Genomic DNA, 23,882 nt, shown 5'->3' with positions numbered 1-23,882 from the left:
GTGGCTCCACAATATACGCACGGCCTTGTGCGCGCACGCACACACACATTCTCGGTCAGTTATAAAACGTGTTTGAAGCGGGCCTGACGGCGGTGTCACATCGGCACCGACGCGGGTTCATCTGTCTCGGGACGGACAGACCACTTACTGCAGTTAAGGGCGCGTGCACATAAAGTGGACACCGAGGGTGTCGTGCAAAGCTGCCCTGTGGATATACCGAGGAGGGTGTGGGGGGAGGAGGAGGGGGGGGGGGGGGGGGGGGGGCGGAGTACAGCTCACCTCCCTTGTTGTTGGCTGGAGGAGGCAGAGAGCAGGCTGGCTGCATCCATCCATCAGCGGTTGATGGCGCGCGCAGAGGCCCGTTGACAGGCGGCCAAAGCCGGGGAAGCGGTGCTGAAGAGCGGGACGGTCGCTGCCCTTAAACACATCATCTACAGCCGAGAAATAATGCGAATTTGCAGGTGGAAAAAAACGAAAATAAATGGGGAGAAACACAAATGAAGGGACAAATAACGATAAAAGCCTTTTCCTTTCAAAAAATTGGAATCACAAAAACAACAATAATTTATCATATTTATAATAATAACCCTCACATCTTCATTAAATTATCATTTTTGGACACATTCTTAAACACTTCCTGATAGCTCATGATCTAGTTTACGGCCATTATTTAAACGAATTAATTTGGCATCTTTATTAAACCAATTTTTAGTATTTCCGGTATATATAATGTTTCCCCAAAAAAGGTAATTATACTATAGGAATATCTATAGCTCAATTAAGAGTCTAGCTTATTTTTAATTTTTTTTAGATACATAACTATTTACAACAATACCTAACATTAGAAATAAAAAGGCTATTTAACAAGCAGCTGGGCTTTAGGTTTTAAAATCACACCCATAATGCTCCCGCGAAACCTCCGCTGGCCTAAAATAGAAATAAATGTATGACACTGTTACGTAAAGCCAGAGCTTTAATAATTAAGAGGCAGGAAGCCTTTTCGTTTGTTTATTTCAAAATAACAAGTTCCTGTAACAATGATGGCAGCAGCAGTCTGACAGATTTGGGACAGAACTTTTTATTAAACATTATGAAAACAAGATTCTCAACAACGTTCCACTTCGTAGGTTTTTCACTTGTTGACACGTTAGGACACGTTCATTGAATAAATATAGAAATTATATGTACAGATATACATTAACAGCACTGTGCAGAAATTTGCATTCCTTTGTATCTCCTTTATGTCTCGCAATTTTCCTCAAAATCAAATTCGGATTTTTAGTTGGGAATTTGTTTGTAGGAAAAAACTCAAATGTAAAATTAAATAAATCAGAAATAAATTAAAACAGACAGTTACTGAATGGAAACCGCTCCTTGTTGTTTTTAAAACATGAATTTAAAAGGTTTTTGTTCTTAAGGCTCACACCAATGCAAACATCAATCCAAATTTTGCATTTTCTACAGTGGATTTTCCATCTGAATGTAAAACACCGGCTTCTCGTGGGCTGCAACCTCTCGCCATTCCAACAGGTAGTCTGTGCTCTGCGCTTCGGACTCTACACTCGGAGCACTGCGCACGTATCTGGGCAGCAGAAAACACAGGAACCGGCGAATCTTGATGACAGAATAAATCATCCAGGTACTCCAAGAACAGTAAGATCTACCACCCGGCGAAGTCTCCTCTTCTCACGCGATATCAAGGAACCTCTTATCAGACACAGTGCCGTTTTAAGACAGCGGGCTGCAGAATAAAACCACAGGCGCCCCCCCCCCCCCAAAAAAAAATCCCGTCTACAAATATTTAAAGAAATAAAAAAGAACAAAGTGTTTTTAATCATCGAGTTGGTGCATAGAGTTTTAGCAGCGAATGCATTCCTTTTAATAAATTTAAATTTTTATCCAGGTTTTTAGAGAGCAACAGATCAAAGGTCCTTTCGGTAGAAAACGACAACAACGTTTTCCCAGTTTGATCTCTTCTTAGTGCAGTAGGCTTGCCTTTGACATTACACATCTTAGGAGGAGGATACCATAGACGAATTGCATGCTGTAACATACAAACATTTGTATTAAGACATGTCGAATAATCCAAGCAACTTCAAAGCAAGTTTTCTTTAAAAAGAGAAAAAGGTAAAATGACACAGTCAACTGTTTTTCTCTACACATTATGTACAGGTGGAAATAAATACAGTCTAAAATCTGGCTCAGGTAATCTCTTTTTTTTGTCGTATTTTTTTCTTTTCTTTTTAAAACAATAGAAAATTTGATTGAAAATAGCAGTTAAAGACGCATCCATTATTTCGCAATAGCAGATTGGGGTTTTTCCCATTGTGTTTGTCCGCAGTCCTTGCACTTCTGGGGGGTGGGGTGTCTGTTTGTGATTCTTGCATACCCAGGCCTTATTGATGGATGGCGAGGAGGAGGAGGAGGCGGGTGATGGAGGAGAGAACCGTGGGCCATGCTTTCCACACACGTGGAAGGATTCTGGGAAGAGGCTGGCGGTCACCATACATGTCCCGCATGCAGGGTTGCAAATAGGGATGGCAAACTATAGACTTGCAATATTAAAAGGTGTCGTCTCTCATCACAGACCGCCTCGCTCTCACGCAAACAGTTCCGTGGAGCTTTCTGGAGCCCACGGGAGAGGCGGCGTATTGCTTTTGCTGCTTCTATTTCAGTCCAGTCTGATTCTCAAAATAAAAATAAAAACAAACAAAAAAAACACTCCTTCCCCCACTTTTAAGACAAACGCATCTCTCTCCCTCTCGGCCATTACATGTCCGCTTGGTTCAATAAGACTTGGGGCTAAAGTTCTGCTGCACCAGAGTCTACAGGCTCTGTGATCCCGTGTGAGTACTGAGTTTACAGAAGTGTAGCCCAAAACATCTTTAAGACTCAAAATGCGCCCATGGAGTACTTTCGGCGGTGCGCGTCTAATGCGCGTTTGTTTACTTGTGTGTTTCAAAGTCTCTTTCAAGGGAATTACTGTAAACAAAATACAGACGCGGAGAAATATAAATGAATGTAACGAGGACGTCACGGTGGGGCCGTCATTCAGAGTCACATGAAGAACTCGTTGTTGGCCTGTTTCCCGGACGGATCCCTCGTGTTCGCGGGTCCACCGGCGGAGTAGGTCCGGCTGGCCAGCTTCTCGTACTTCTCCTTGTAAAGATCCCTCTCCTTGGCGAGGCGCACCACGTCCTGCTTCAGCTGCTCCACCTGGCTTTGCAGCGTGCACTTCTCGGTCTCCAGCATGTGCCTCTGCTGGACGCGCTTGAAGCGGCAGGACTGCGCGTAGCCCCGGTTCTTCAGGGTGCGCCTCTTCTGCTTCAGGCGGATCACCTCCTCCTTGCTGAAGCCCCGCAGCTGCCGGTTCAGCTCGCGCACCGTCATGCTGACCAGCTGCTCGTCCGAGAAGCGGTCCTCCAGGCGGGCGTGGTGGCCGTGGTGGTGGTGATGGTGATGGTGGTGGTGGCCCTGGTGGTGGTGCGTCGCCGAGGCCGTGGACAGGTCCTCCCCGACGTACGGCTGCCCGCGGAAGCCGTCGTAGGGCTGGTGGTGGTGATGTTGGTGCGTGTTGCCGATGAGGGCCTCCACCGCGTCCTCCGGGGTCAGGTTGAGCGCCTCGGGGTTGATGTGGTGCTGGTAGCTGGGGATCCAGTACAGGTCCTCCAGCTGGGGCTTGCCCGCGTTGCCGTGACCGTTTCCGCCGCCGCCGCCGCTGCTGTTGTTGCTGCTGCTGCCGCTGCTGTTGACCCCGCTGGTGAGGCTCTGGTTGGGCTGCGCACCGGGGCTCGGGGCGCAGAAGCTCGGCGAGGAAGGCACGGAGGAGCAGGGTGTGCTGATCGGTGTGGAGGACAGCGAGCCCGACGGGAGGCGGTGGCAGTACCGGTCGGCCTCCGGCGGCTCCTTCTTCACCTCGAACTTCATGAGGTCAAAGTCGTTGACGTACTCGATGGCCAGGGGGCTGTTCGGCAGCTCTGCGCTCATGGCGAGGTCGGTAGCCATGTCAGTCCATGCGACGACTCCTGCCCTCACAGCCAAACCGACGGCGGGCTGCCCTCTCGGGTACAGATTGCGCGCAGGAATAACAGCCCGAACGGTGTGTGTATATATAGACACGCGCACACGCCCGGTGCACACGGAGCCGCTGCAGGGGCCAGGCGGGTGGGAGGAGAAACTTATTAAGGCTGCCCGTCCCTAAGACAACTTCTATATATAGTGGCGTGAATATACGTACGCATGTAAATGAACTTGAACACCTGCCAGTTTGCCTCTGCTCGCTGCTCTTGTTGACAACTTATCCCGGGTCAAATGCACGCTTAAATACCAGGACCCCCCCGGGGGGCGGCCGCAACCCGAGCCGGGTGGATTCGGAGACACCAACCTGTCTTGTCCTAGCTTCACCTCTGCAGCCCACGTTGCCCTCCCCGTGATTAAGTGTCCCCGGCTGGTCTCCTCCGCGGGCCGCGTTAGAAACACGTCCCGAGCATCCTGCTTCCCTGACACCGCCGTCTGCGACTTGTTCGCCAAGTTTCCGGGGCAACGACCCAAAGTCACTGCAGCATGGCCCGCTTCGAAAGTTTCTCACGCGATGGGATCACACAGTATGTGTGTGTGTGTGTGTGTGTGTGTGTGAGAAAGAGATAGATAGAAAGTGTGTGTATGTGTGCGCGCGCACGCGTGTGTGGCAGCCACGGGGCGCTCCGCAGGCTTGCCAAAAATGAAAAAGAAAAAAAGTCCCAGGAATCCCACCGAAAAAATGGAGTGGCACGTGCATACGTCAATGTGCGTGTGACATTGAGCAGAAGCTGCAGGTAGAGCCCATAGTTGGACCGGAAGGAGAGTCTGCTCCAATGCTGCTGTGGTCAGTCCAGATTGTTTTTGGAGCCAAGCAGCGGATTACTGACAGCTTCCGTCCCAACGGTCCTGTCCCTCCTCAAAGGGGCGCGCTGTTGACCTCACGTGATGACTGTGTTTGATATTACGCAAGAGGTGATACATTCCAGTTGAGTTTTCCTCACTAACGGCCCCCCAAATAGTTTCTATTGGCGCTCTGCAGAGAAGGCAGAAGTGTCACTGAGACGCTGCGAGGCAATCTGCTCTTATAAAGACAGCGTGGCCCGCGACCCTCCCACTCACAAGTGGGACGGGCCAATGGGAGGAGATCACAGCGTTGCATTCTCTCTCTATAGGAAAGCCCAACCCGGGCTGGGAAGCCTGCACTCTGGCAGAGGGCCGGCCGAGCGGAGCCGAGCGGAGCCGAGGAGAGCCGAGAGGAGAGCAGGAGTGCGCGCACGGGAGAACAGGTGCAGCAGACCCCCCCCTCTAGTGACCGAGCAGATGCTACTGCACGGCCGAGCCGAGGAATCTGAGAGCAGAGCTCCGGTAAGTTTTTCTCGGAGAGAAAAAAACTCGGAACTGAGAGACAATTTTCGGACTTTCACACCGGCGCGTCAGTTATGTAACAGGGTTGTCAGCACGTGATCGGGTTTCACGAGCAAGAACACTACCTGCGGGTCGTTAACTCGTGGTATTTGTTAACCAATTGAAAAAGGGAATATATTTTAGACTCTCGGACTCTCACCGATGATCTTTTGCAACATGAGCCGTTCTGATTGTTTCACTGAATTAAGTATAGACAATTTTAGTGTAATCTCATGGAGTGTTTAACTTCTGTAAGAAAACAATGTCAGTGGTTTTTACATGAATTATATTCGCAGAATCAGCCAATTGAAACAATGATCCATTAAGGTGAATTAATGCTGATCAGGTTCATTGGCTCCATCTCACATAAAGGGCATACAAATCTGGGACCATGAATATGAGGCTCCAATTGAAAAAACGTTTAGTGCAACTGAATTGACTGAGTTTGACTACATGCTTAAATTAAACGTAGCCCTGTGAACTTAAACACCAAAGTAAAAAGATAAAATAACAGTGTAAAACACATTCTGCCTTAGTAGCTTTATTAAAAACAGCTTATTGTATCTACTTTACTCATTGATGTCTCTGAAAGGAATGCCTCTGACACCACAAACGACCAAATCTATCAATACTGGTCGATTTAAGGCCGCGCGTCCTCGTGCCAAAAATCAATCCGCATTTCCGCGAGGCAGCCAGGGGGCCGCGCCGTGGCTGCGCGTGGGTTAAGTGTGATTGGATGGTCCTGGCGGTGGTCTGCGGGGCTTTCATTCGCAATTAACCACAAATTGCATCCCGTCTCATCTCCGCGGATCGACGGATAATTAAGCCCCGCCGCGTGCGTCTCCATTCTGGACACATATACGTCTTTTATCTTAGAGAGGGAGCGATGGGAAGGAGGAGGAGGGGAGGGGAGGGGGGGTCGAGCAAGATGTTGATGGTATCAGAGGAGCATGACACTGCTCCACCTGACCCGTTTAGCCTCCTCGGCAGCAGCTCTCCCCCGGAGTCCCATCAGCCAACCGATACGTGAGCGCTATATCTGCGGAATTAAGTGCCTATCTGCGGGGGTACGAAAGAAGAAGAGGGGGGGAAAAAAACAGGTGGCTGTAAGTTTAAATTTGGTCAGATGTGAACAGGAAAACCTTGCACAGCTGCTGAGTTTAACTTCCAGTCCGAAATGGCCATGAAGTACCCCCCCCCCCCCCCCTCGTGCCCTCAAATCTGCTGGCAAGGATGAAAAGAAGAGTGTGAGATGAAGGGATGGAAACCATATCAAGGTATTTTAAGTTTAGGTGCGCTAAGTCATTAGGAGAGGGTTTTTTTTTCTTCCCTTTATCAAATAAGCAGGAGCGGGCCCCTCAAACGCCATGCTAAGCATTCTGCATTCAAATGGCACATTTAAGAAGATCTGCTGTGGTCCATTCATTGTCAGGGGAAGGGGAGCGTCTGCGGCCGGGGGCTTGAGACATCAATTTTTGAAGTCAGGGTTTTCATTGTGCCTTTGCATATTGGTACTTCGCTGCAAGTGCAGTTCTACCGATTTAAGCAAAACGGACATCAGCAAGGTGGAGGATCGGCGGTGGGCTCTGAGCCGCTGGCGAGGCGAGGCGAGCTCTGAGCCAAGGCAGCCAGCCTCCAGAACCAAAGAGACCGGGTGCAGGAGGTGGCTCGGGGTTATCTCAGGCCCGGAGATTTTTTTTTTTTTTACACTGCCGTTAAGTCTCTTAATGCCGCTGTAGTAGAATCAGCTTTAATTGTGCAGGGATGTGATGCGCACACGTGCACGGACAGTGAAGTCAACAGGGAGGCTTAGTTTAGAAATCAGGAGCTCCACCACATGCAGGAGGCCTCGCTCGCTTTGAAACGGCGTTTGCCCCCCCCCCGTGCGGTGAAAAGATTTTCGGTCTCAAAGCAAGCAGAACATTTGACAACACAAGAGTGTTTTGGTGACGCCTCTGCACTCACCAGAGAGCTGGAAACGGGGGGGCGACACCAAAAAGGGCCAAAGTCCACACCTTACAAAGCCTGGAAACGGCAAACATGGTCTGGTCTCCGCTATCACGAAACAGATAAGTTTAGATTAGTTTTGACTGTCTGAAAGGTTGCGCACGCACACGCGCACACACACACAGACATTCACACACGCAAGCACACACACACACAGCGGGCCTCACCTAAGGGACTGGTTGCAGAAACTGGTGTAAAAAGACAAGGGTTCATACAGGTCAACTGTATCAATTGGAAAACATTGAACATGCTGCAGGTACTTCAGGTATTTGACAACGCTAGGCCGGATCAGAGAGAAACCCTGGCGTGTTGGGACCTTGCCGGGTTGAGCTGGAGATGAAGAGAACAAAACGGCACCAACAGAAACCTTCCACTGAACCACTTCATCTCCCCCACGGACGGTCAGTTTTCCCGGTTCAACTTATCATCCCATCAATCGCAAGGTGTGTCGCCCGCTGTAAGCAGGAAGCTCCGGTCACCTAAACCCGCCCACATCCATCCATCCCTGTGCAGTCCCATGACAACGGTGGCCAATGTGCTGAAAGTAGTGACGGGGGATTTATACTTCAAGGGAAGCAAAACTCGAAAGGGCAAGCCTCATAAAAAGAACATTTTTAACATGTGTCACACACACACGTTCATAACAATTCTCTCCAACGTGCACACACCACACACACACTGACACAATGAACAATCACAGTTGACCTTTCTTTTCGGCTCTCCTAGCCTACGTGGACGGATGATTTCTCTCCCTCCGTCTTGTCTCCGTCTCGAGCGCTTTTACTAAAAATTGAAATATTGATCTTAATTAGAGTTTGCCGAGCTCAGCATCTCGCGTTGAGGGGTTTAGACAAGAGGCAGCAGACATCTGTCTCAGGCACTTACGTCTTCCGTGCCGTCGAGGAGCAACGTGGGTGAGGAGGGGCGGCAAAAAAAGAAAAGAAAGAAAAGCGTGTGGTGAGAAGAGAAGAGTGATGGCTCCGTCTCCTGCCTGTTCGGAGAAACACGGCGAGCTCTCAGCCCGCGCTCGCTGCTGTCAATACACGGGACTCATGCACGCACACACACACACAATTTATTAGAATATTAATATTCACCCTGACTAAATGGCAGTATGGGACCATCTGTGCATAAACTGAAGTTTTATCAATCACCAAACTGATCTCTCGTGAGCTTTGAGGCCTGGTGCACAATAATGCTAATACATTTAAGAAATGCATACACGTGCATTTTTTTTTACCGTGTCTTATCAAATATGAGCCCTTTAACAGGTCTGCACCCCAAACTGAGACATAAACTGTGTCATCACATTTCTATGCATCATCAGCGTGGATTAACAGACGAGTCCTCCTGGCTGTGTATTTATGCCGCGTTGCTCCGCTCTTGTGTGACGCTGCTTGTTTGTCGCCGTGACAACGCCTCAGTTAAATAGCGTGGTAATGCTGCGAATATGAGGCTCCCCAATCTGACTTACCCACACAAACGGCGTATTAATAGTTTTATTAGCAGAGGCCTAAGAGCGATGGATGAGTTACTTATCCCAGCATCCTCTCTGTTACACTGCACACAGTCAATTGTATCACATACAGAGCGGCATAAAGAGAAGTAACTAAAGGCAGGACAGATCGAGGTGGAGGATCAGGCCGCTTATTTGTTTTCCAACTTCAGGATCAAAGCAAATCAGCTAAAATCTTTTTAATGTGCACAGAAACAATGAGCCAAAAGTTCGATGTGCAAGCACAAAAAAGTAGTTTGGACATCACTGGACTGACTGTCATAGAAATGGAGGCCTTTAACTCTGTTTTGATTTTTTTTTACATTAAGCTGAAGCGCACAATAACTGAGCAAAAACACAGGATTCAACTAAGACGTGACCAATCAGATTAGACTATTGCTATGGTTTTATGAAGCTGTGGATTTGTCTCACAGAAACACCGGGAGTTTGCACTTACATTTTTCAATTTAAACATTTCTTATAAAAATGGCAATGAGTTGTTCGCCCCTTGTAGGAATAACTTTGTTCTTCCCCTGTATCATCTTGTCCCATTTTGTTTCCACCAGTTCAGTGTATTATTATTAAAGGAAGATTGAAATATTGTTGTTCATCACTTAGAAACATGATAACTTGAAACAAACGGGCTGAATGGGCACCAGTAAGACAGCAGAAAAGCTTTTGGGAGAGAAAGAACCCACTAAATGTGCTGCTTTAAGGTCAGCTGCAGGTAGGGAGGTTTCCAGGCAGAATGCTCCTCTCTACTACGGATCATATCCTGTAACATTGGCATGGTTAAAATGCTGTTGGAAGCAGCCTACTAAAGTGGCCTAAGTGGACCTCACTTTGTAATATTGGGATTTATTGTGAATGAGGCACAGGACAGGACCTTTGGTTCGGGGGTGTTGGAATGAAGCAGGGAAACACGAGGCCCCTCAAATAACACGCACGGTGAGGATGAAGTCACCCACCGCTCATGTGTCTCGTCCTACGGGCTTTGAAGTGAGGGGCACTGCTGCTTCTGTCACCACCTCCCAAAGGAAAAGCTCTCCCGAGCAGGGAGAAGCACACAGTAAAAACACACAGCACACAGTCAAGAAGAGGCTTTCAAACCACACACGGTTAAAAGTTAAATCCTTTATTGGTCTTTCTTAAAATGTACACAACCTGATGAGAATGTGTTTTACACTTCAGATTGATTTGTAAAACATTTGTATAGAGTTTAGATAAAAGAAAAATAAAACTTTGATGCCCTGAGTGAAGGTAATTCAGAGAAAGAGACACAGAGACCTGTCAGGACAAACCTGGAGCACAGAATTCATCGATGGCAGCTTTTCACCTCCGGTGCTGCTGCTCTCTGTAGTCTCACAGCCGAGGCTTGATCTGCAGCCTTTTCTCTGCAGGGGGGGGGGGGTCAAACGGAAGTGAAGATGAAAAAGAGTATTGATAGGAATGATATGTGCGAGGGTGTGTGTCTGAGTGCTCACTCATGTGTAAGTGAATCCTGTGTGTGCTGAATGCTGTTTAAACGCTGAGTGATGACATCGCAGCTGATGAGTAAATGAGGAACAGAAACAGGACAACGGGGATGGATGGAGGTGTTTCTAAATGAAGTGTGTGTGTGTGTGTGTGTGTGTGTGTGTGTGGTGGCTCCCTGGCAGTGACACATTGCGTCGGTGCTAATTTATGCAAAGCGTTGAGGAGCTTCTTTGGCCTTTAGTGAGGCTCTGGGCGGCCCAGAGCGTAATTAGTGGTACTCTAAGAGCACAAACCAACCGATGTAATGACCACGTCTAATGAAACTTCCGGCACGTGAAAAACAAATCTACAGCAACAATATTATTAGAACTGTGGTCTGTGCATGTGAGTGGAAAAGGTCAGAGGTCAAGACAGCTTGGGTCAGGTCAGAGGTCCTGCTTGTTTCCAAGAACAAGATGCTAAAGATAAACCATGAAAGGGAAGAAGGACCTAAAAACAGAAGTGAGAGTGACCATAAACAGCCCTAAAATGGATTTGTAATTTGAAAAATATTACATTTCGTCTTTCCAATTTATTTTTGGATTCGCTTTGTGATATTAAGTCAGCAATGAAACATAGTTTCACTTAACAAAATGAGTGGATTTAACTTGACGGAAACAGCTGAAAGGGAGAAAATGAATTAAGAGTACCTTCATCACTATAATTAACTGCAGTTAAAATGTGTTTGATGAATTATGTCCATGCATGTGTGAGTGTGTGTGCATCCAGCAGGAAGGGGCAGGTGGATGGCTGGGCCTGCTGGGAGGAGGGTGGAGGGTGGAGGAGGTTGGAGGGGGAAGCCTCTCTCCTAATCCTCTATCAGTCACGTCTGTCAACAGAGAGCTCAGCTGTGCCTCCGTCCAGCCCAAAAGCTAAATATTATTACCTCTGTCCTCTGAGCATTATTACTCCTCCACCGAGCATCATCACACTCAGGGCCCGGCTCTGATCATCATTATCTGTCTGCAGCTTAAACGAATCACCACTCCCCATTCTCATGAACCCAGGATTGATCCTGTGGCTTTCATGACAAACATGATCTTCCCACAAAACATCTCCGGACAATATGGCCGGCAGTCAGCACTTTTCATGTAAAAAGCAGTTAGTCCTCTTAAGGAACCTTACATTTTCTTGAGAACCTAGTTGTATTTTGTCCAATAAGTCCCCTTAATTCCTATCGATTAAAACATTTTACTTGCCAAATCTGGAGTTGTGAAGTCCAACATGGGCAGAATTGGCACCTGCCAGCTTATCGGACGAGGCGTAAACAAACCCGACACTTAGCACATTATCTAATCTGCTTATTTGTAAGTAAAAGTAGAATGAATGCTTTCCTAATGTCAGTAATAATCCCCAATACATAGAAAATAAATATGTGCAAAGCCTTGCTATGGACGGTTGGTTACTGTTGGACTAGGAAGTCTGCAAAATCAAAAATAATGTAAACACTTGTGATCAGATTGCTGCAGTTTGGTTGTGTCATACTCTTCGGTTACCTTTAACCTGTGAGCTCTCAGCCGGCAGTGGTTCAGGTGCGTCTGCCTCCTCCGGCGAGCTGGAGAGAGAGATGAAGGATGGAAGAGCCAGAGGACCTTTGGGCGGAGTCTCCGGAGCTACCTGAGAGCTCGGCGGCATGGCGACAGAGAGGCGGGGCCTTGAAGAGAGGAAGGATAGACAGGAGGAGGCAAGAGGATCTTTAACAAGTGAAACGATGACGAGGAGGATACTCGTCCGACTGAGCTGCGTGCGCTCTGCTCCCCTGACCTCTTGGCGGGCTCCTTGCCCCGGGCCCTCTTGCCCGGGGAGGTGGAAGCGCTGCTGGCGCTTCGTTTGGCTCGCTGGCGGTGCTGCAGCTTGCAGCGGGCCGCTCTAGGGCAGGAGCCCGTCTTGGAGAAGTCTTGACACACCAGAGTATGTTTCTTCTTACACTGGCGGAGACGAGGGAAACACAGGAACACACGTTTTACATGTGAGCCACGACGCAGGCTGCTGAGCGCCATGAGAGAGCTTCACAGGACCAACCGTGGCTTATCCACATTATCAACTGATTCGGACCACCTTTTGCAGATATACGAGACGTGTGCTTTATAATTCCCTCAAAGAGATGGGCTTCAGTCCAGAGTGGCGCTCAGATGATCTCACGTTTAGATTTAAGGACTTGTGTGACAGCATTTCAGAGGCGGATTAAATCCTGATCACTGATATTTTCTTCCTTTATTCCTTCCACACACAGATGCAAGTTATTACTTTTGAAAGGCACTATTCCCGTCCCCCTACGAGCGCTGAGCCCCCGAGCCTCGTTCTGCGGAGCATTCTGCGTGACAAGAGAGACAGCTTTCACATGCATGTTTGCAAGTGAGTGTGTATGACAGTGTAATACGGGTGTAAATTGGTAGCTTCATTCTCTACGAGATCTGATCCCTCCCACCTGTCAGGAAAGCTAATTATATTCACTCTGGGGTGCAGGCTGTGAGGAGTGTGTGTGTGTAACCTGTGTGTGCGGAGGGACTGGGTAGCAGATTCGTCCAGAAATAGAGGTTTTGTGTGTGTGTGTGTGTGTGTGTGCGCGCGCGCAGAGGGAACTGTGATCGATTTTTTCCAAGAACACTATGGACCCGTAGTCCACTCCCTCCGGAGCCCAGCAACACTGACCCGCCACCGACCAGAGCCCCTCCCATAGCCCTCACACCTGTGTTCCCGCACCCCTGGGTGCCAGAGGGCAGCTCGCTGTCAAAATGTTTCTGTGGATCATCTTGTAGGGCTGCGGGTCACAAACGCGCCGGTCAACAAATCAGAAGCGCTGTCGATGTCTGTAACGCTCATGGTTTCATATTTGGGGCCTGACATCATCGCTGAGCTCCGGCAGCTCCACACCGGGACAGAAATGCGCCCTAATTTGTTGTTGTGTTGTGTTCTGTTGTTTCGTCTTAATATATTGGGAATTGTCGTGCATGATGTTAACTGCAACTTCACTTCTTTTCTTTAGTGACTCTGCGGAATATGGCAATATACTTTTTTTTTCACTTGTTAGTGAAACGAGTATCATAATATTCAAGAGCTGATAATGATGATCTTGAGATGCTTGTTTAGCACACATTTGGCACAAACACAATTGATATAAAACAACATTTGAGAAGTTGAATGAATTGCTTTATGAACACTGTGATCCTGGATTATATTTAAAATATTTAATTTCAAGAAGCGTGTTAAATTTTAAACTAGATCTATAGTAGTAGATGGGATCCCGTTATTCATCTTCATCCAACATACGGTCCAATATGACGTAAACAACTACACATTTGGTGGTGATGGTGGCGCATGTAGCGTGGTGCGCTGGGAGCCGCAAGGTTGGCGGCTCGAACCCCGGCTGCTCCATGTGCCATGTTGAAGTGTCCCTGAGCAAGACACTTGAGCCCCAATTGCTCCTCAGGCAAAAATGTAAGTCGCTTTGGATAAAAGCATCAGTTAAATGACATGTAAAGTAACATTTACATCTAACTTAGAAAACCTAAACGCATATTGTAAAACACTGGATTGCAGTGTTCATCATATTTATTATTCCCCATTTCCTTCTTGACTACCTCTAAACCCACTGCAATGTGTGGGCTAATGTGTGGGCATACTTTAATGCGGCTGAGACAAACCAGAACATTGTGACAATGACAGGAGCCAAAGAGGCTGAAGGAACTCTTAGTGTGAAAAACAGAGCGTATGAGAAATGTACTGTAAAAGCTCCGGCCACTCCCTGCAGGTCTATACGTCCTCATTTTCATAAAAGGACGAAAACAGAGACAGCGGGAGAGACAGAGAGAGGGAGGGAGAGGGTGGGGGGAGTGTCGGAACCAGAAGGAAAAAGCTAAAGTGGACAGAACATCTTCATCCCACACCAAGTTAACAATTTTCCACTTGATTTAAGGAACGCCGGGACGTCTCTGGGGCCTATTAGAGATCTCTCTGCTGGGCCAAAACCAGGAGGAGTCAGCAAATTTACCAAGACACAGAGAATAAGCAAAAGAAGCAAGAAAGAGAGGGGGGGGGGGGTATAAAAAGACTGTAAAGTATAAAAAAGGGACATCTTATGCATTTACCACTTGGGCATTAAGCAGACACTCTCGCCTCAAGCTACTTACAATGGAAAAGAACAATAAATGAGTTCAGAGGACTAATGTGGAGAGGGCCATGTTAAGAAGAAAGGAGAGTTCACACCGCCACTTCATCTAAAGTCATGTTTAGGCCGACATTGGCACTGCATCAAGGACAAAAGAAAAATATGTTGCCCCATCATCACTCCAATAAGAAACCTGTTATGGGGATGAACCGCTGATTGCTTCATGGAAAGACGCAACATTATCCGGAAACTTCTGAGGCAATGCAACGTTATTAGATCAAGATTAGATTAATCAAGCATGAGGCCAGAAACCCATTCCAGGTAGAATATTTAACATGAACAACTGTCTGTTCACGCTGTGTATTCCCGTAGCGTTGGATGAAGAAGTTGAGGTAAAGTGCTGCCCATCTCAGGACACAGATGTGATAGGATGGCAGCTTCTGGAACTGCCACTGTGGCCTCGAAGTAGTATAGCTGCACTTAAACCCACCACCAAGGATGGAGCTAACACAGCATGCTTGTGTGCAAAGCATGTTTCAACTCTGGACTGGAATACAAAGTGTCAATGTTAATAAATTGATAAATTAAATTGAATAAAATTAACTTTAGTGAAACCTAGGATTAATTTAGCAAAACAGTCAATCGGATAGCTCTCTATTATCTATGACGAGGTTTCAACGGGCTGAATCAGCTAAATAGCCATTGATAAAAGGCAATAAGAGGGACTATATCCAAGCCGGCAAAAACATGGATGACAGCTGGCCACAGAGGGCTGACCTTCACCCTGTCGTGTCAGGAACCTGGAACAGGATACAGGAGCCCCATTTGAGGTAAGTAAAGAAAAAAAAAAGGGAAATAATTAAAAACTGCTAAAAAATTGATTTTTGGGGAGCGAAAAAACGAGAGGTACGATTAGGAAGGCAGAGACGGATCCTGCAAGGTGGAGGGTGAGTGCGAGACAAAGCCAGGATGAGGCGGGAGGAGGATGGAGGCGAGGAGCAGACTTAACCCATGAGCTGCTAGAGTGTCTGCCTGCCTGGCTCATAGTGCCATCCTCAGCAGTTTTCCCATCTATAATTACTGCCTGCTATCCATCATAGAGCCACCAGAGCCTCACAGCAGAGCGCTCCATAAACACACACACAAACACACACACACACGGAGAGAAAATCACAGACCTAAGCACTTCAGCTAATAGAATAAATATTAATATCCCTTTTGTTTTCTATATACTCATTTTACCCATGCACTATTTAAATGAGGTCTGACAGTGTGAAAAACCATCGGTTTCACACTCAATGCTCAAAAACAAGCAGAGAAAGGAGGAGTGGGGGGGGGCAAAGAGAGGTAAACAGGAGGAGAAAGGGGGTGAGGGGCTGTCTGTGGTGGAGTGTTTGTGTGGGTGGGTGGGTTGGGGGGGAGGTTGCAATGTGTCACTAAGACACTACAGTTATGCCATTATGGACCACCACCCTCTGCAGCTGTTGCTGCCTGTGTCACTATGAGCGTATTTGTGTGTGTGTGTGTGCAGGAAGATGGGTTACCAAACTGCTTGTCTACCTAAGCTCCAGTTTGACTTCAGTAAAGCTAAGTACATGTACACCATGATCATATGTTCAAATGAACAACTCAGACAAAGACCCGAGGCTCCGCTCAGATGTAACAAGGTCAAACCGCTGAGCGCCGCAACGAGAGCCAAGGCATCGTTCATGTTGCAGCCAGACAGATCAACGCAGCGATACAGGTTTTCATCTGAATGGGTCCAAACGCATCAGCCTCTGCCCAGAGTCCATGACCCCTGGTCAGACAGGGGTCATGGACTCTGGGCAGAGGCCGGGCAGGCCTTTTGGGGAACAGGTGTCTGTACTTGAGCCAGACTTCCTGTGAAGAAAGTTATGTGTGAGTGTCATTTAAATGTCTCCTTGAATAGAGACAAAGAGAGAAGTGACAGCTTTCATTCTGTGTTTTAGCAGAGACACAGTGGTCCCCGTGTGACATGTTTCATACTGTCTGTGTCGATCCAGATCAGCTCTCCAAATGAATCCCATTACTCGTGTGTTGGTTTAACAGTTTCTCTTCTATTCCTCTTTCTTCTGATTTTGTTCTTTTGCTCTTTGTTTTTTCTCTGGTCATGAGCAAAATGAGCCGGTCTCAGATTGAATTTCATTTGTGTGTGCTACCTTCTCTCCTTCGGGACAGTAGCCTTTGACAAAGTCCTGGCACACTTCAGCCTTGCGGGACACGTAGACGTGACTGTAGGGACAGTCGCTATTGTTACAGGTTCCCTTCAGGAAGTAGGAACACACCGGCATCTAGAGAGAGAGAAAGAGAGAGACATTATCACATGGCAGCCGTAGCACTTGACAAAGATCAGGTAACAACAGGTATAGAGATACCTTCTTAGTTCTTCAATGTAACAATCTGAACAAACACTGATTCAAATGGAATCCCTTTATATTAAGTCAGAATAAAATGATTAATATGACAGATGGGTTAAAGCCTTCAGGATTGTCTAGATCTAAAAAAAAAAAAAAATGAAACAAGTGTGGTTCCAACGGCAAACTCGATATATTGTTTGCAAAGGATAGAAGTTTTTTATTTTACAAAATGTATTCAGTACTTTATGTGTTTCCTCTATTAAGATTGCGTGGCCCAATAAATCAGATGACAGAAGAGTGTGTTAACAGACAGACAGTCCTCAAACCCCTGTCATGTACAGACACGTCCCGTGTGCCGCACAATCCGTCACAGCCACCAGTTAAATGACCTTAATTGTAGTTGACAGCAGAGGAGTGAGAGTGAATGTGTGTGTGTGTGTGTGTGTGTGTGTGATCTGCGGTTTGCCGTGTGTGGGTGAGCCCGGTGGATGCCGGTCTAAATATACCTCCGAGGGAGTTCTGTGAAGAACGAGGGGGGGGTCGGTTGGGGGAGGGCGACAGGGACTCCACCTTGTTGGGATGGGATCAGTTTGATCTAATTAACTGCTACAGAAATATTTATCCAGGCTGCAGCTCGTCCAGCTCACATGATGTGTTTATGTGCTCTGGATGTGTGCACAAACGTGGCCGGCGGTGGAAGGATAGGGGAGAAGGGCGTGGTGCATCCTCCCCCCCCCCCCTTTTTATTTTTTTTAAATCAACCCCACTTCGCCCCACAACCAGGCCTGTTTAAGGGGTCCACGTGAAATCAGAGCGGGACTATCCTGTGGAGGGTTGGGCCAAAGGTTTGGGGGTGAGGGGGGGCTGTTGGAGAGGTGGCATTACAGACAGACAGCTGGGCTCTCAGCACTTACAGGCCGCAAGGCTGACGATCAACACGGGTGGAGAGCATTGTGTGTGTGTTCGGTGGGTGAGACACAACACCTGTTGTAGGGCTGTTTGTCTCAAAGGAGGGAGAGGAGAAAAGCTAGAAGGCCTTTCCCTTTTGGAAATGGTTGCACCCTAAAGGGATAACGGGCACTGGCTGATACATACACACGGTGGGATATTACTTTACAACCAGCACATCCAAATTAATAACCGTTTTTTGAATCTGATTTGTTTCATACACCACATCATGTGATCTAATTCAAATAGACAAATAACCAACCAGTTGAAGGCATTGATTGGTTGGGTGAACTGGTATTGCCAAAATGTATGTGAGATTATCTGTTATGATTTTCAAACTTGAACTGAAATAAACTGGGTCGGCTTGAGTTGAATTTGGGCTGTAATAACCAATGTATTACAAATACTACGTTGGAGTCATGGTTACACAAAATAGTATTAGTATAGAATATTAAACAATTTTCATACATAGTTTTGTATGCATTTGTCACAATGACAACCTGAGCAAGTTACCTACTTGACTACAACATTTGAGGAAAGCGAAAGCAACACACTCAGATTTCTCCTGCTGGCTCCTGATTACACAATGATAATCAGTCACCAGCTCTACGCTTTAGGCTCCTCGCCTACCCACCAGCGCCTCGTTGAGCCCCCCAATCACTCCTTCATGCGTCATGGAAAAAGGAGCCTTGCCCAGAACCCAAATACGATCCACGATGACGGTACCCAGTAGTGTGTCATCTTATACCTTCAGCCTGCACCCAACCCTTTACAAAGAAAACCCATTAAGCGCGGGGCTGCGCGGGGCTGCGTGTGGGAGCGCGTTACCTTCTCCTTAGCCACCTTGTGGGAAAAGGGGCAGGTCCCGTCGGCCTGATGGCACGTCCCTCGCAGAAACCTGCAGATGAGCAACGCACACGGGTCGGAGAACACTGATGCTGGGAGAAATGCATGTGAGAGTTGCTGGTTCTAGGAAGTGGTTTTGCCCATTTATATCCCACCACAGGCATAGGTTGGACCATTCCCAATTACATTAGATCTCATTTAGCTGACAATAAGTGCATTTTAAGTGCAATTCAAAGTCTTTGTTGTTGCAATTGGGAACAAGACACTGTTTGACAGTTGCTGACTTCATACTACGAGAGTATCACAAAATAATCAGGCTTTTTTTTTCCCGGAACCCCTAATGCTTAACATATCACCTTCTACTTTACAACTCCCTTGGGTGTCCCATGGGTAGGAAGGCAATGAAAATCCATCTTTAACCTCCCCGCCGCAGCCTTCCTGTAATCAATCCAATCCTGGGGCATTTTCTTGTGTGTTTACTGTGTGCTACCTGGTGCAGACGGCGACCTTGTCCGGGTCGTGGATGTAGGGACAGCTGTTGCCACGGTTACACTTGCCGAAGCGGTTGTAGTACATGCAGTACTGCTTCTGCTGCTTCTTCTGATGAGCGTGTCGGATTATGGCGAGGCTGCGCTGGACGGCCCGGCTTATTTCAGAAAACAGACAAACCACAGATATCCGCACATGAATAGCAAGCAGCTTGTGGAAACTAAAGAGGACTAATTCTGTCAGGGTTAAAATTGTGGGTAAAGGCATGTACCCTAAGCTAATTTTGTTTCCAAAAGATATCTTCTGGGTTTACAGCTCTCAGTTGAGAGTGACGAAAGGCCATTAATGTTGGGAGGGATGGGGGGGTGGGGGGGGATCAAATGTACAAGTGTTGGATGGATTGGATTTCTCGGTGCTGCTGTCGTACGTCCGTCCATATGTGGCCCTTATATATGGGTAAGTAGAAAGATGTTGTATATGTTTGCACCTCTGGTCTCGAGGGCTTCCGATGAGAACAGATGCAACAGATCGGAGGGGGAGACAACGCTCACCTGGCCAAATGACGAGGACTGAAGGGCCGGTTGGAAGCAGGACTCAGCGAGGAGACGGGGAAGGTACTGAAAGACTTTCCTAAATATGGAGAATGAGACGAGAAGGACATATGAGCAATTTCCATTGACCTAAAAAAGCATCCTGTGGTTGGTTTTCTGATTAATTGAGCATAAAGTAAATCTCCACAGTGAACCAACATAAAGGGGGGAGTGTTGAACTCCTAATCGACTATAAGCAAAACTTTTTTTATCCCAAAATATATTGCTGTGCTTCAAGAAAATGCCCAGATACACTCAACTGAGCTGTTGACACAGAAATGCCAAATCACAAATATTGCATCACACATTTTTTTCACAACAGTCTGGGACCATGATTTGTTGTGTCAACAACAGTAAAAATATAATTAACTAAAGTGCGTTTTCACGCTTTGCTCATATTACCAGTACTGACATGACAAGATGACCACCAGCAATGTCTGTGCAGGCCCAACATTACATTAACTCCTCCTAACTCACTTATGTTGTGAAATGTTTGCACAATATTTAAAGTAGTTTGGCATGCCGATGAAGACTGGGATACATTTTTGAAAAGAACGTTTACCCAAGTTCTAGTATTTGTTTTGAAATATTGATAATTTAAGAAATGTATTCATCTTGCATTTGCAGATGGTGTCGTCTTCTAAAACTTGGATCTTCAGTACATTTAAAAAGTACCTTTACAACTATTCCCATGTTACAGAAGTAAGGCTGTGCCCGAGTGTGTGTTTGTGCAGCCAGATGCAACAACAACCCGATATGTGCCTGGTTATTTATACGGTGCTGGTTTGACATATTGGTGCCAAAGCCAAACGTGACGTGCAGCTCTGTCTGAGAACATCATAAACACGGTGTACCCATTGCACTCCTAATACACACACACACACACACACACACACACACGCACACAAACACACACACACACGAAAGGCGAGTGTGTGTGTGGAGGCCATGAGAGGAAGACAAGAAGGCGAGGGGGCTGCAGTTACAGATGGCAGTTGATCTTATTCCTCTAATTTTGGAACTTTCTTTTGGCTCCCGTCAAAGTTTTGCGCTGATGTGATTTTTTAGCAAAGCAGAATTAGCGGCTGGTGGCTGAACCAAAACCAAATGTGGAGTTAGTGGGGGGGCGGAGGGGGAGGGGTGTGAAATCAAAATTCGTGCTGGAAAGACAGTCGGGGCGGGACGGCAGTGTGCGCGTTGGGATGCCGGTCACGAGTTTAACAGAATGGAGCTCTTCAATTTCACCTGCAAAGTGTAGTTGCTACTGAACGCGTAGCAGAGAGAAATGTGAAGGAGGCAGAGGCGGATCCGAGCTTTAATCTGCACCGTCCAGTTCTCCAGTCCCTCCCTCCCCCCCCTCTGCTCTGACAGATGACAACTTTATTATTTCAGATGGCAAATCCGGCCTGCCCCTGTAAGTCTATTAGAGAACATGTGGGCAGAGCTGCGAGCACAAACATGAATAAACACTCCTCTATCACCTCGGGGTGCACCGATATCCGTGTCCAGAATACGGCCAGGTGTCAAACCTCAGTACGTTTCAGTCGGTGGACTGAAGTGCCTTTGTAGCATCTTGCTCTTTAACTGCTGCTATTGAATAACTTATAACTCAAGTTGGTTCCCTTTTTACACCTTATTTGGACGTATATTCTCTCCAGGCAAAGTCCTTGTGTGGAAGAGTTGTGTCTTTTGTTCAACGAAAGATGTAACTCATTAAAAAAAGATAAAAAAAGGAAACACTTTTGGTATCTTACTGGGAGTTTCATTTAGTTGAACAAACATGTAGGTGTGTCTAGATCACAATGACAAAAGAACACATGTAACAAAATAATATTTTTTTGGCTAGCCAAGTAGCAATACACCTTTTCTTTATTACCCCTTTCAATTAGCTAAAATTACGCCACACTGCATTGGTGCCTGTATCAGATAATCGATGTGTTACGAGTGATCACAACCAGCGGAGGTCTACTGCATGATACACAATACCACGTCATAGTACAGCAAAGGACTGCCAAACGTGCTCCCTGCGAGGTAACACACACATTTCCCATAAAAGCTAAAGTATTTTGAAAAAAATGTTTTAATTGAATTGAAATATTCTCAAGGATCAGTCCTGTAACTAAATGTGAATGGTGGGAGAGCGCAAGACTGCGCGACCCGTGTGTTGTCGAAGGGCCCGCCAGCGACCGTCAGAGTACCTGTTCGGTTGATGGACATGCTGGACGCCACGGTGCGCGACAGCTTGTTGGCCGACACGCGGTACAGGGAACCCCGGATCCAGCACATGCTGCTTCCCCTCCAGTGCTGCGTGGATGACGGGTGTCGGTCGTGAGGCACTCGCATCCGGCTCTGGAGGAAACACCTGAGGGGAAGACGGACAGAAGAAGAAGAACGGATGGAGAGCAATAAACGATTATACGGGAAAGTTATTTGTTTACTTGAAATGGAGAATTTCACTTAATACAAGATTGAATGAAATTAATCAACATTTAAGCTCACTTTAAAAACTGTGTGAAATCTTCAGTTATGCCGTTCTTTGAGCTGGGACGATGCAATCTGCTCATCCCCCCCCCCCCCCTCCGGTTCCTCCCATCTTTTCTCCGTCTTCTCCCTCAAGCCCTTCCACTTTATCTCCCCTCCTCACTTTATGTTTCCAATCCTACGGTCTCCCCTCCCTTCCTTTCTCTCTCTCTCTCTCCCATGTCACAGCACTCTGTTAAATTGCCCCTTTAATGGAAAGGACGGCCGTGTGGAAATGGAGAGAATTGAAAAGAGGAGAGGAGGAAATCAATGAGATAATAGGCAGGGCAGGGGGCCAGAGCAGCGAGGGTGGCCCCGACACTGGCGTGAAGAGACCACACATATACACAAACACGCAGACAATATCACAACACACTCCTTCCACCGCATGTTCTGTGCAGACAACCACAGGCCTCGACACACACACGCACACACACACACACACACACCCTGTTCAGAAGTCATTCAGAAGCACTTGAGGATGAGTGTGTGTTTGTGGGGGCTGTGCCTGCGAGCTCGCATTGTGTGCGGGGCTGCTGGGTGGTGTTGGGTTGGTGCAGGGGTTATGGCGATAAATTGCGCTGTCCTGTCACTTCTATTTGGGGCGGATTGGGGCTGGTGTGCAGGGTGCCGTTGGAGGTAATTTGCTGCCGTATTTCAGATGGGCTGGAAATGGGTTTAGAGCGAGAGTTCATGCCTCCCATTACAGAGAGGAGAGAGGGTTACCCCCGAAAGCACGCAGCGCACAGAACAACTGACACGGGTGCTGAGCGCGCCGCGGCCCGGCTGCTGCCCTGCCGTGAATGAAAACAAAAGAGGAAAAATAGACGAAACAAAAAAACATGGTGCGAATATCAGCCGTCAGCTGCGTTCCCCGACGCAGTCTACCTGACCGCACGCCATAACTCAAGCTGCACAGACACTCAGTTTCACTGATACAAGATCAGTGGCTGCCCTACACAGGGCAACTGCAGCCAGGGGAGCGGTAATGGAGGCTAATGCCGAAGCGCTGACGGCCACCCGGGGAGGCTTAAACAAGGACTGTGCGGCCTGGGGAGCCACAATGGAGGCTAATGGGGATATGACATGATCAGTTAACACAGACGGTAGTTAACCCTGACACAAGGCCGTAGTCGGGGAGGGGGAGGGGGGGGGGGGTTGAGCGATGAGAGACGGCTTGAGAATTAGCAGTTCCAAAATTCTCGATCCAAAGAAATTGCCAATAAAATAGAATTTGAATGTGCTTATTGGTCCTAAAGAAAATACACAGGGGTGCTCACTTTGTCGTTCTTTGAGTATAGAAAAGACGTGGCAATAGCACATCCAATCTGGGATAGTCGGGTAAAACATTATTCTATAACCACCAGTAACTAAATCAAATGGCTTTAGTTGTTTATTTGTATTCATTCTGTGAAAACAAGCAAGTTGCAAATCAGACTCAGACACCCCGGTAGATTACCTCTGCAATGAGTTAATCGGCCTGCAATGCGAGAGAGGGAGAGAACGGAAGCACAGAGAGGAAACCGCGTACAATCACACCATCAGAAAAGTAAGACGCCCTT

General features: G+C 47.3%; 2 protein-coding genes across 2 annotated transcripts in view; both read right to left on the bottom strand.

Moving 5' to 3' along the window:
- Positions 1-999: 999 nt before the first annotated feature.
- On the bottom strand, positions 1,000-5,082 carry mafaa (MAF bZIP transcription factor Aa). Its single transcript, XM_037470507.2, has one exon. The coding sequence runs from the start codon at positions 4,003-4,005 to the stop codon at positions 3,058-3,060; it is 948 nt and encodes a 315-aa protein (XP_037326404.1). The 5' UTR covers positions 4,006-5,082; the 3' UTR covers positions 1,000-3,057.
- A 4,958-nt stretch (positions 5,083-10,040) lies between these two features.
- zc3h3 (zinc finger CCCH-type containing 3) overlaps positions 10,041-23,882 on the bottom strand; it is a 40,866-nt gene continuing 27,024 nt past the window's right edge. Inside the window, exons 5-12 of the mRNA XM_037469935.2 lie at positions 21,999-22,162; positions 19,762-19,840; positions 19,212-19,367; positions 18,704-18,773; positions 16,730-16,861; positions 12,206-12,369; positions 11,938-12,095; positions 10,041-10,320 (exon numbers count right to left, since the gene is read on the bottom strand). Of these exons, the coding sequence (XP_037325832.2) occupies positions 10,289-10,320; positions 11,938-12,095; positions 12,206-12,369; positions 16,730-16,861; positions 18,704-18,773; positions 19,212-19,367; positions 19,762-19,840; positions 21,999-22,162 (955 nt within the window). The 3' untranslated portion in view covers positions 10,041-10,288. The remainder of the gene's footprint in view (positions 10,321-11,937; positions 12,096-12,205; positions 12,370-16,729; positions 16,862-18,703; positions 18,774-19,211; positions 19,368-19,761; positions 19,841-21,998; positions 22,163-23,882) is intronic.

Source organism: Pungitius pungitius, chromosome 7, assembly GCF_949316345.1.
Source record: "Pungitius pungitius chromosome 7, fPunPun2.1, whole genome shotgun sequence".
NCBI classification, from domain to species: Eukaryota; Metazoa; Chordata; class Actinopteri; order Perciformes; family Gasterosteidae; genus Pungitius; species Pungitius pungitius.
This window is presented reverse-complemented; position numbering and strand designations above follow the sequence as displayed.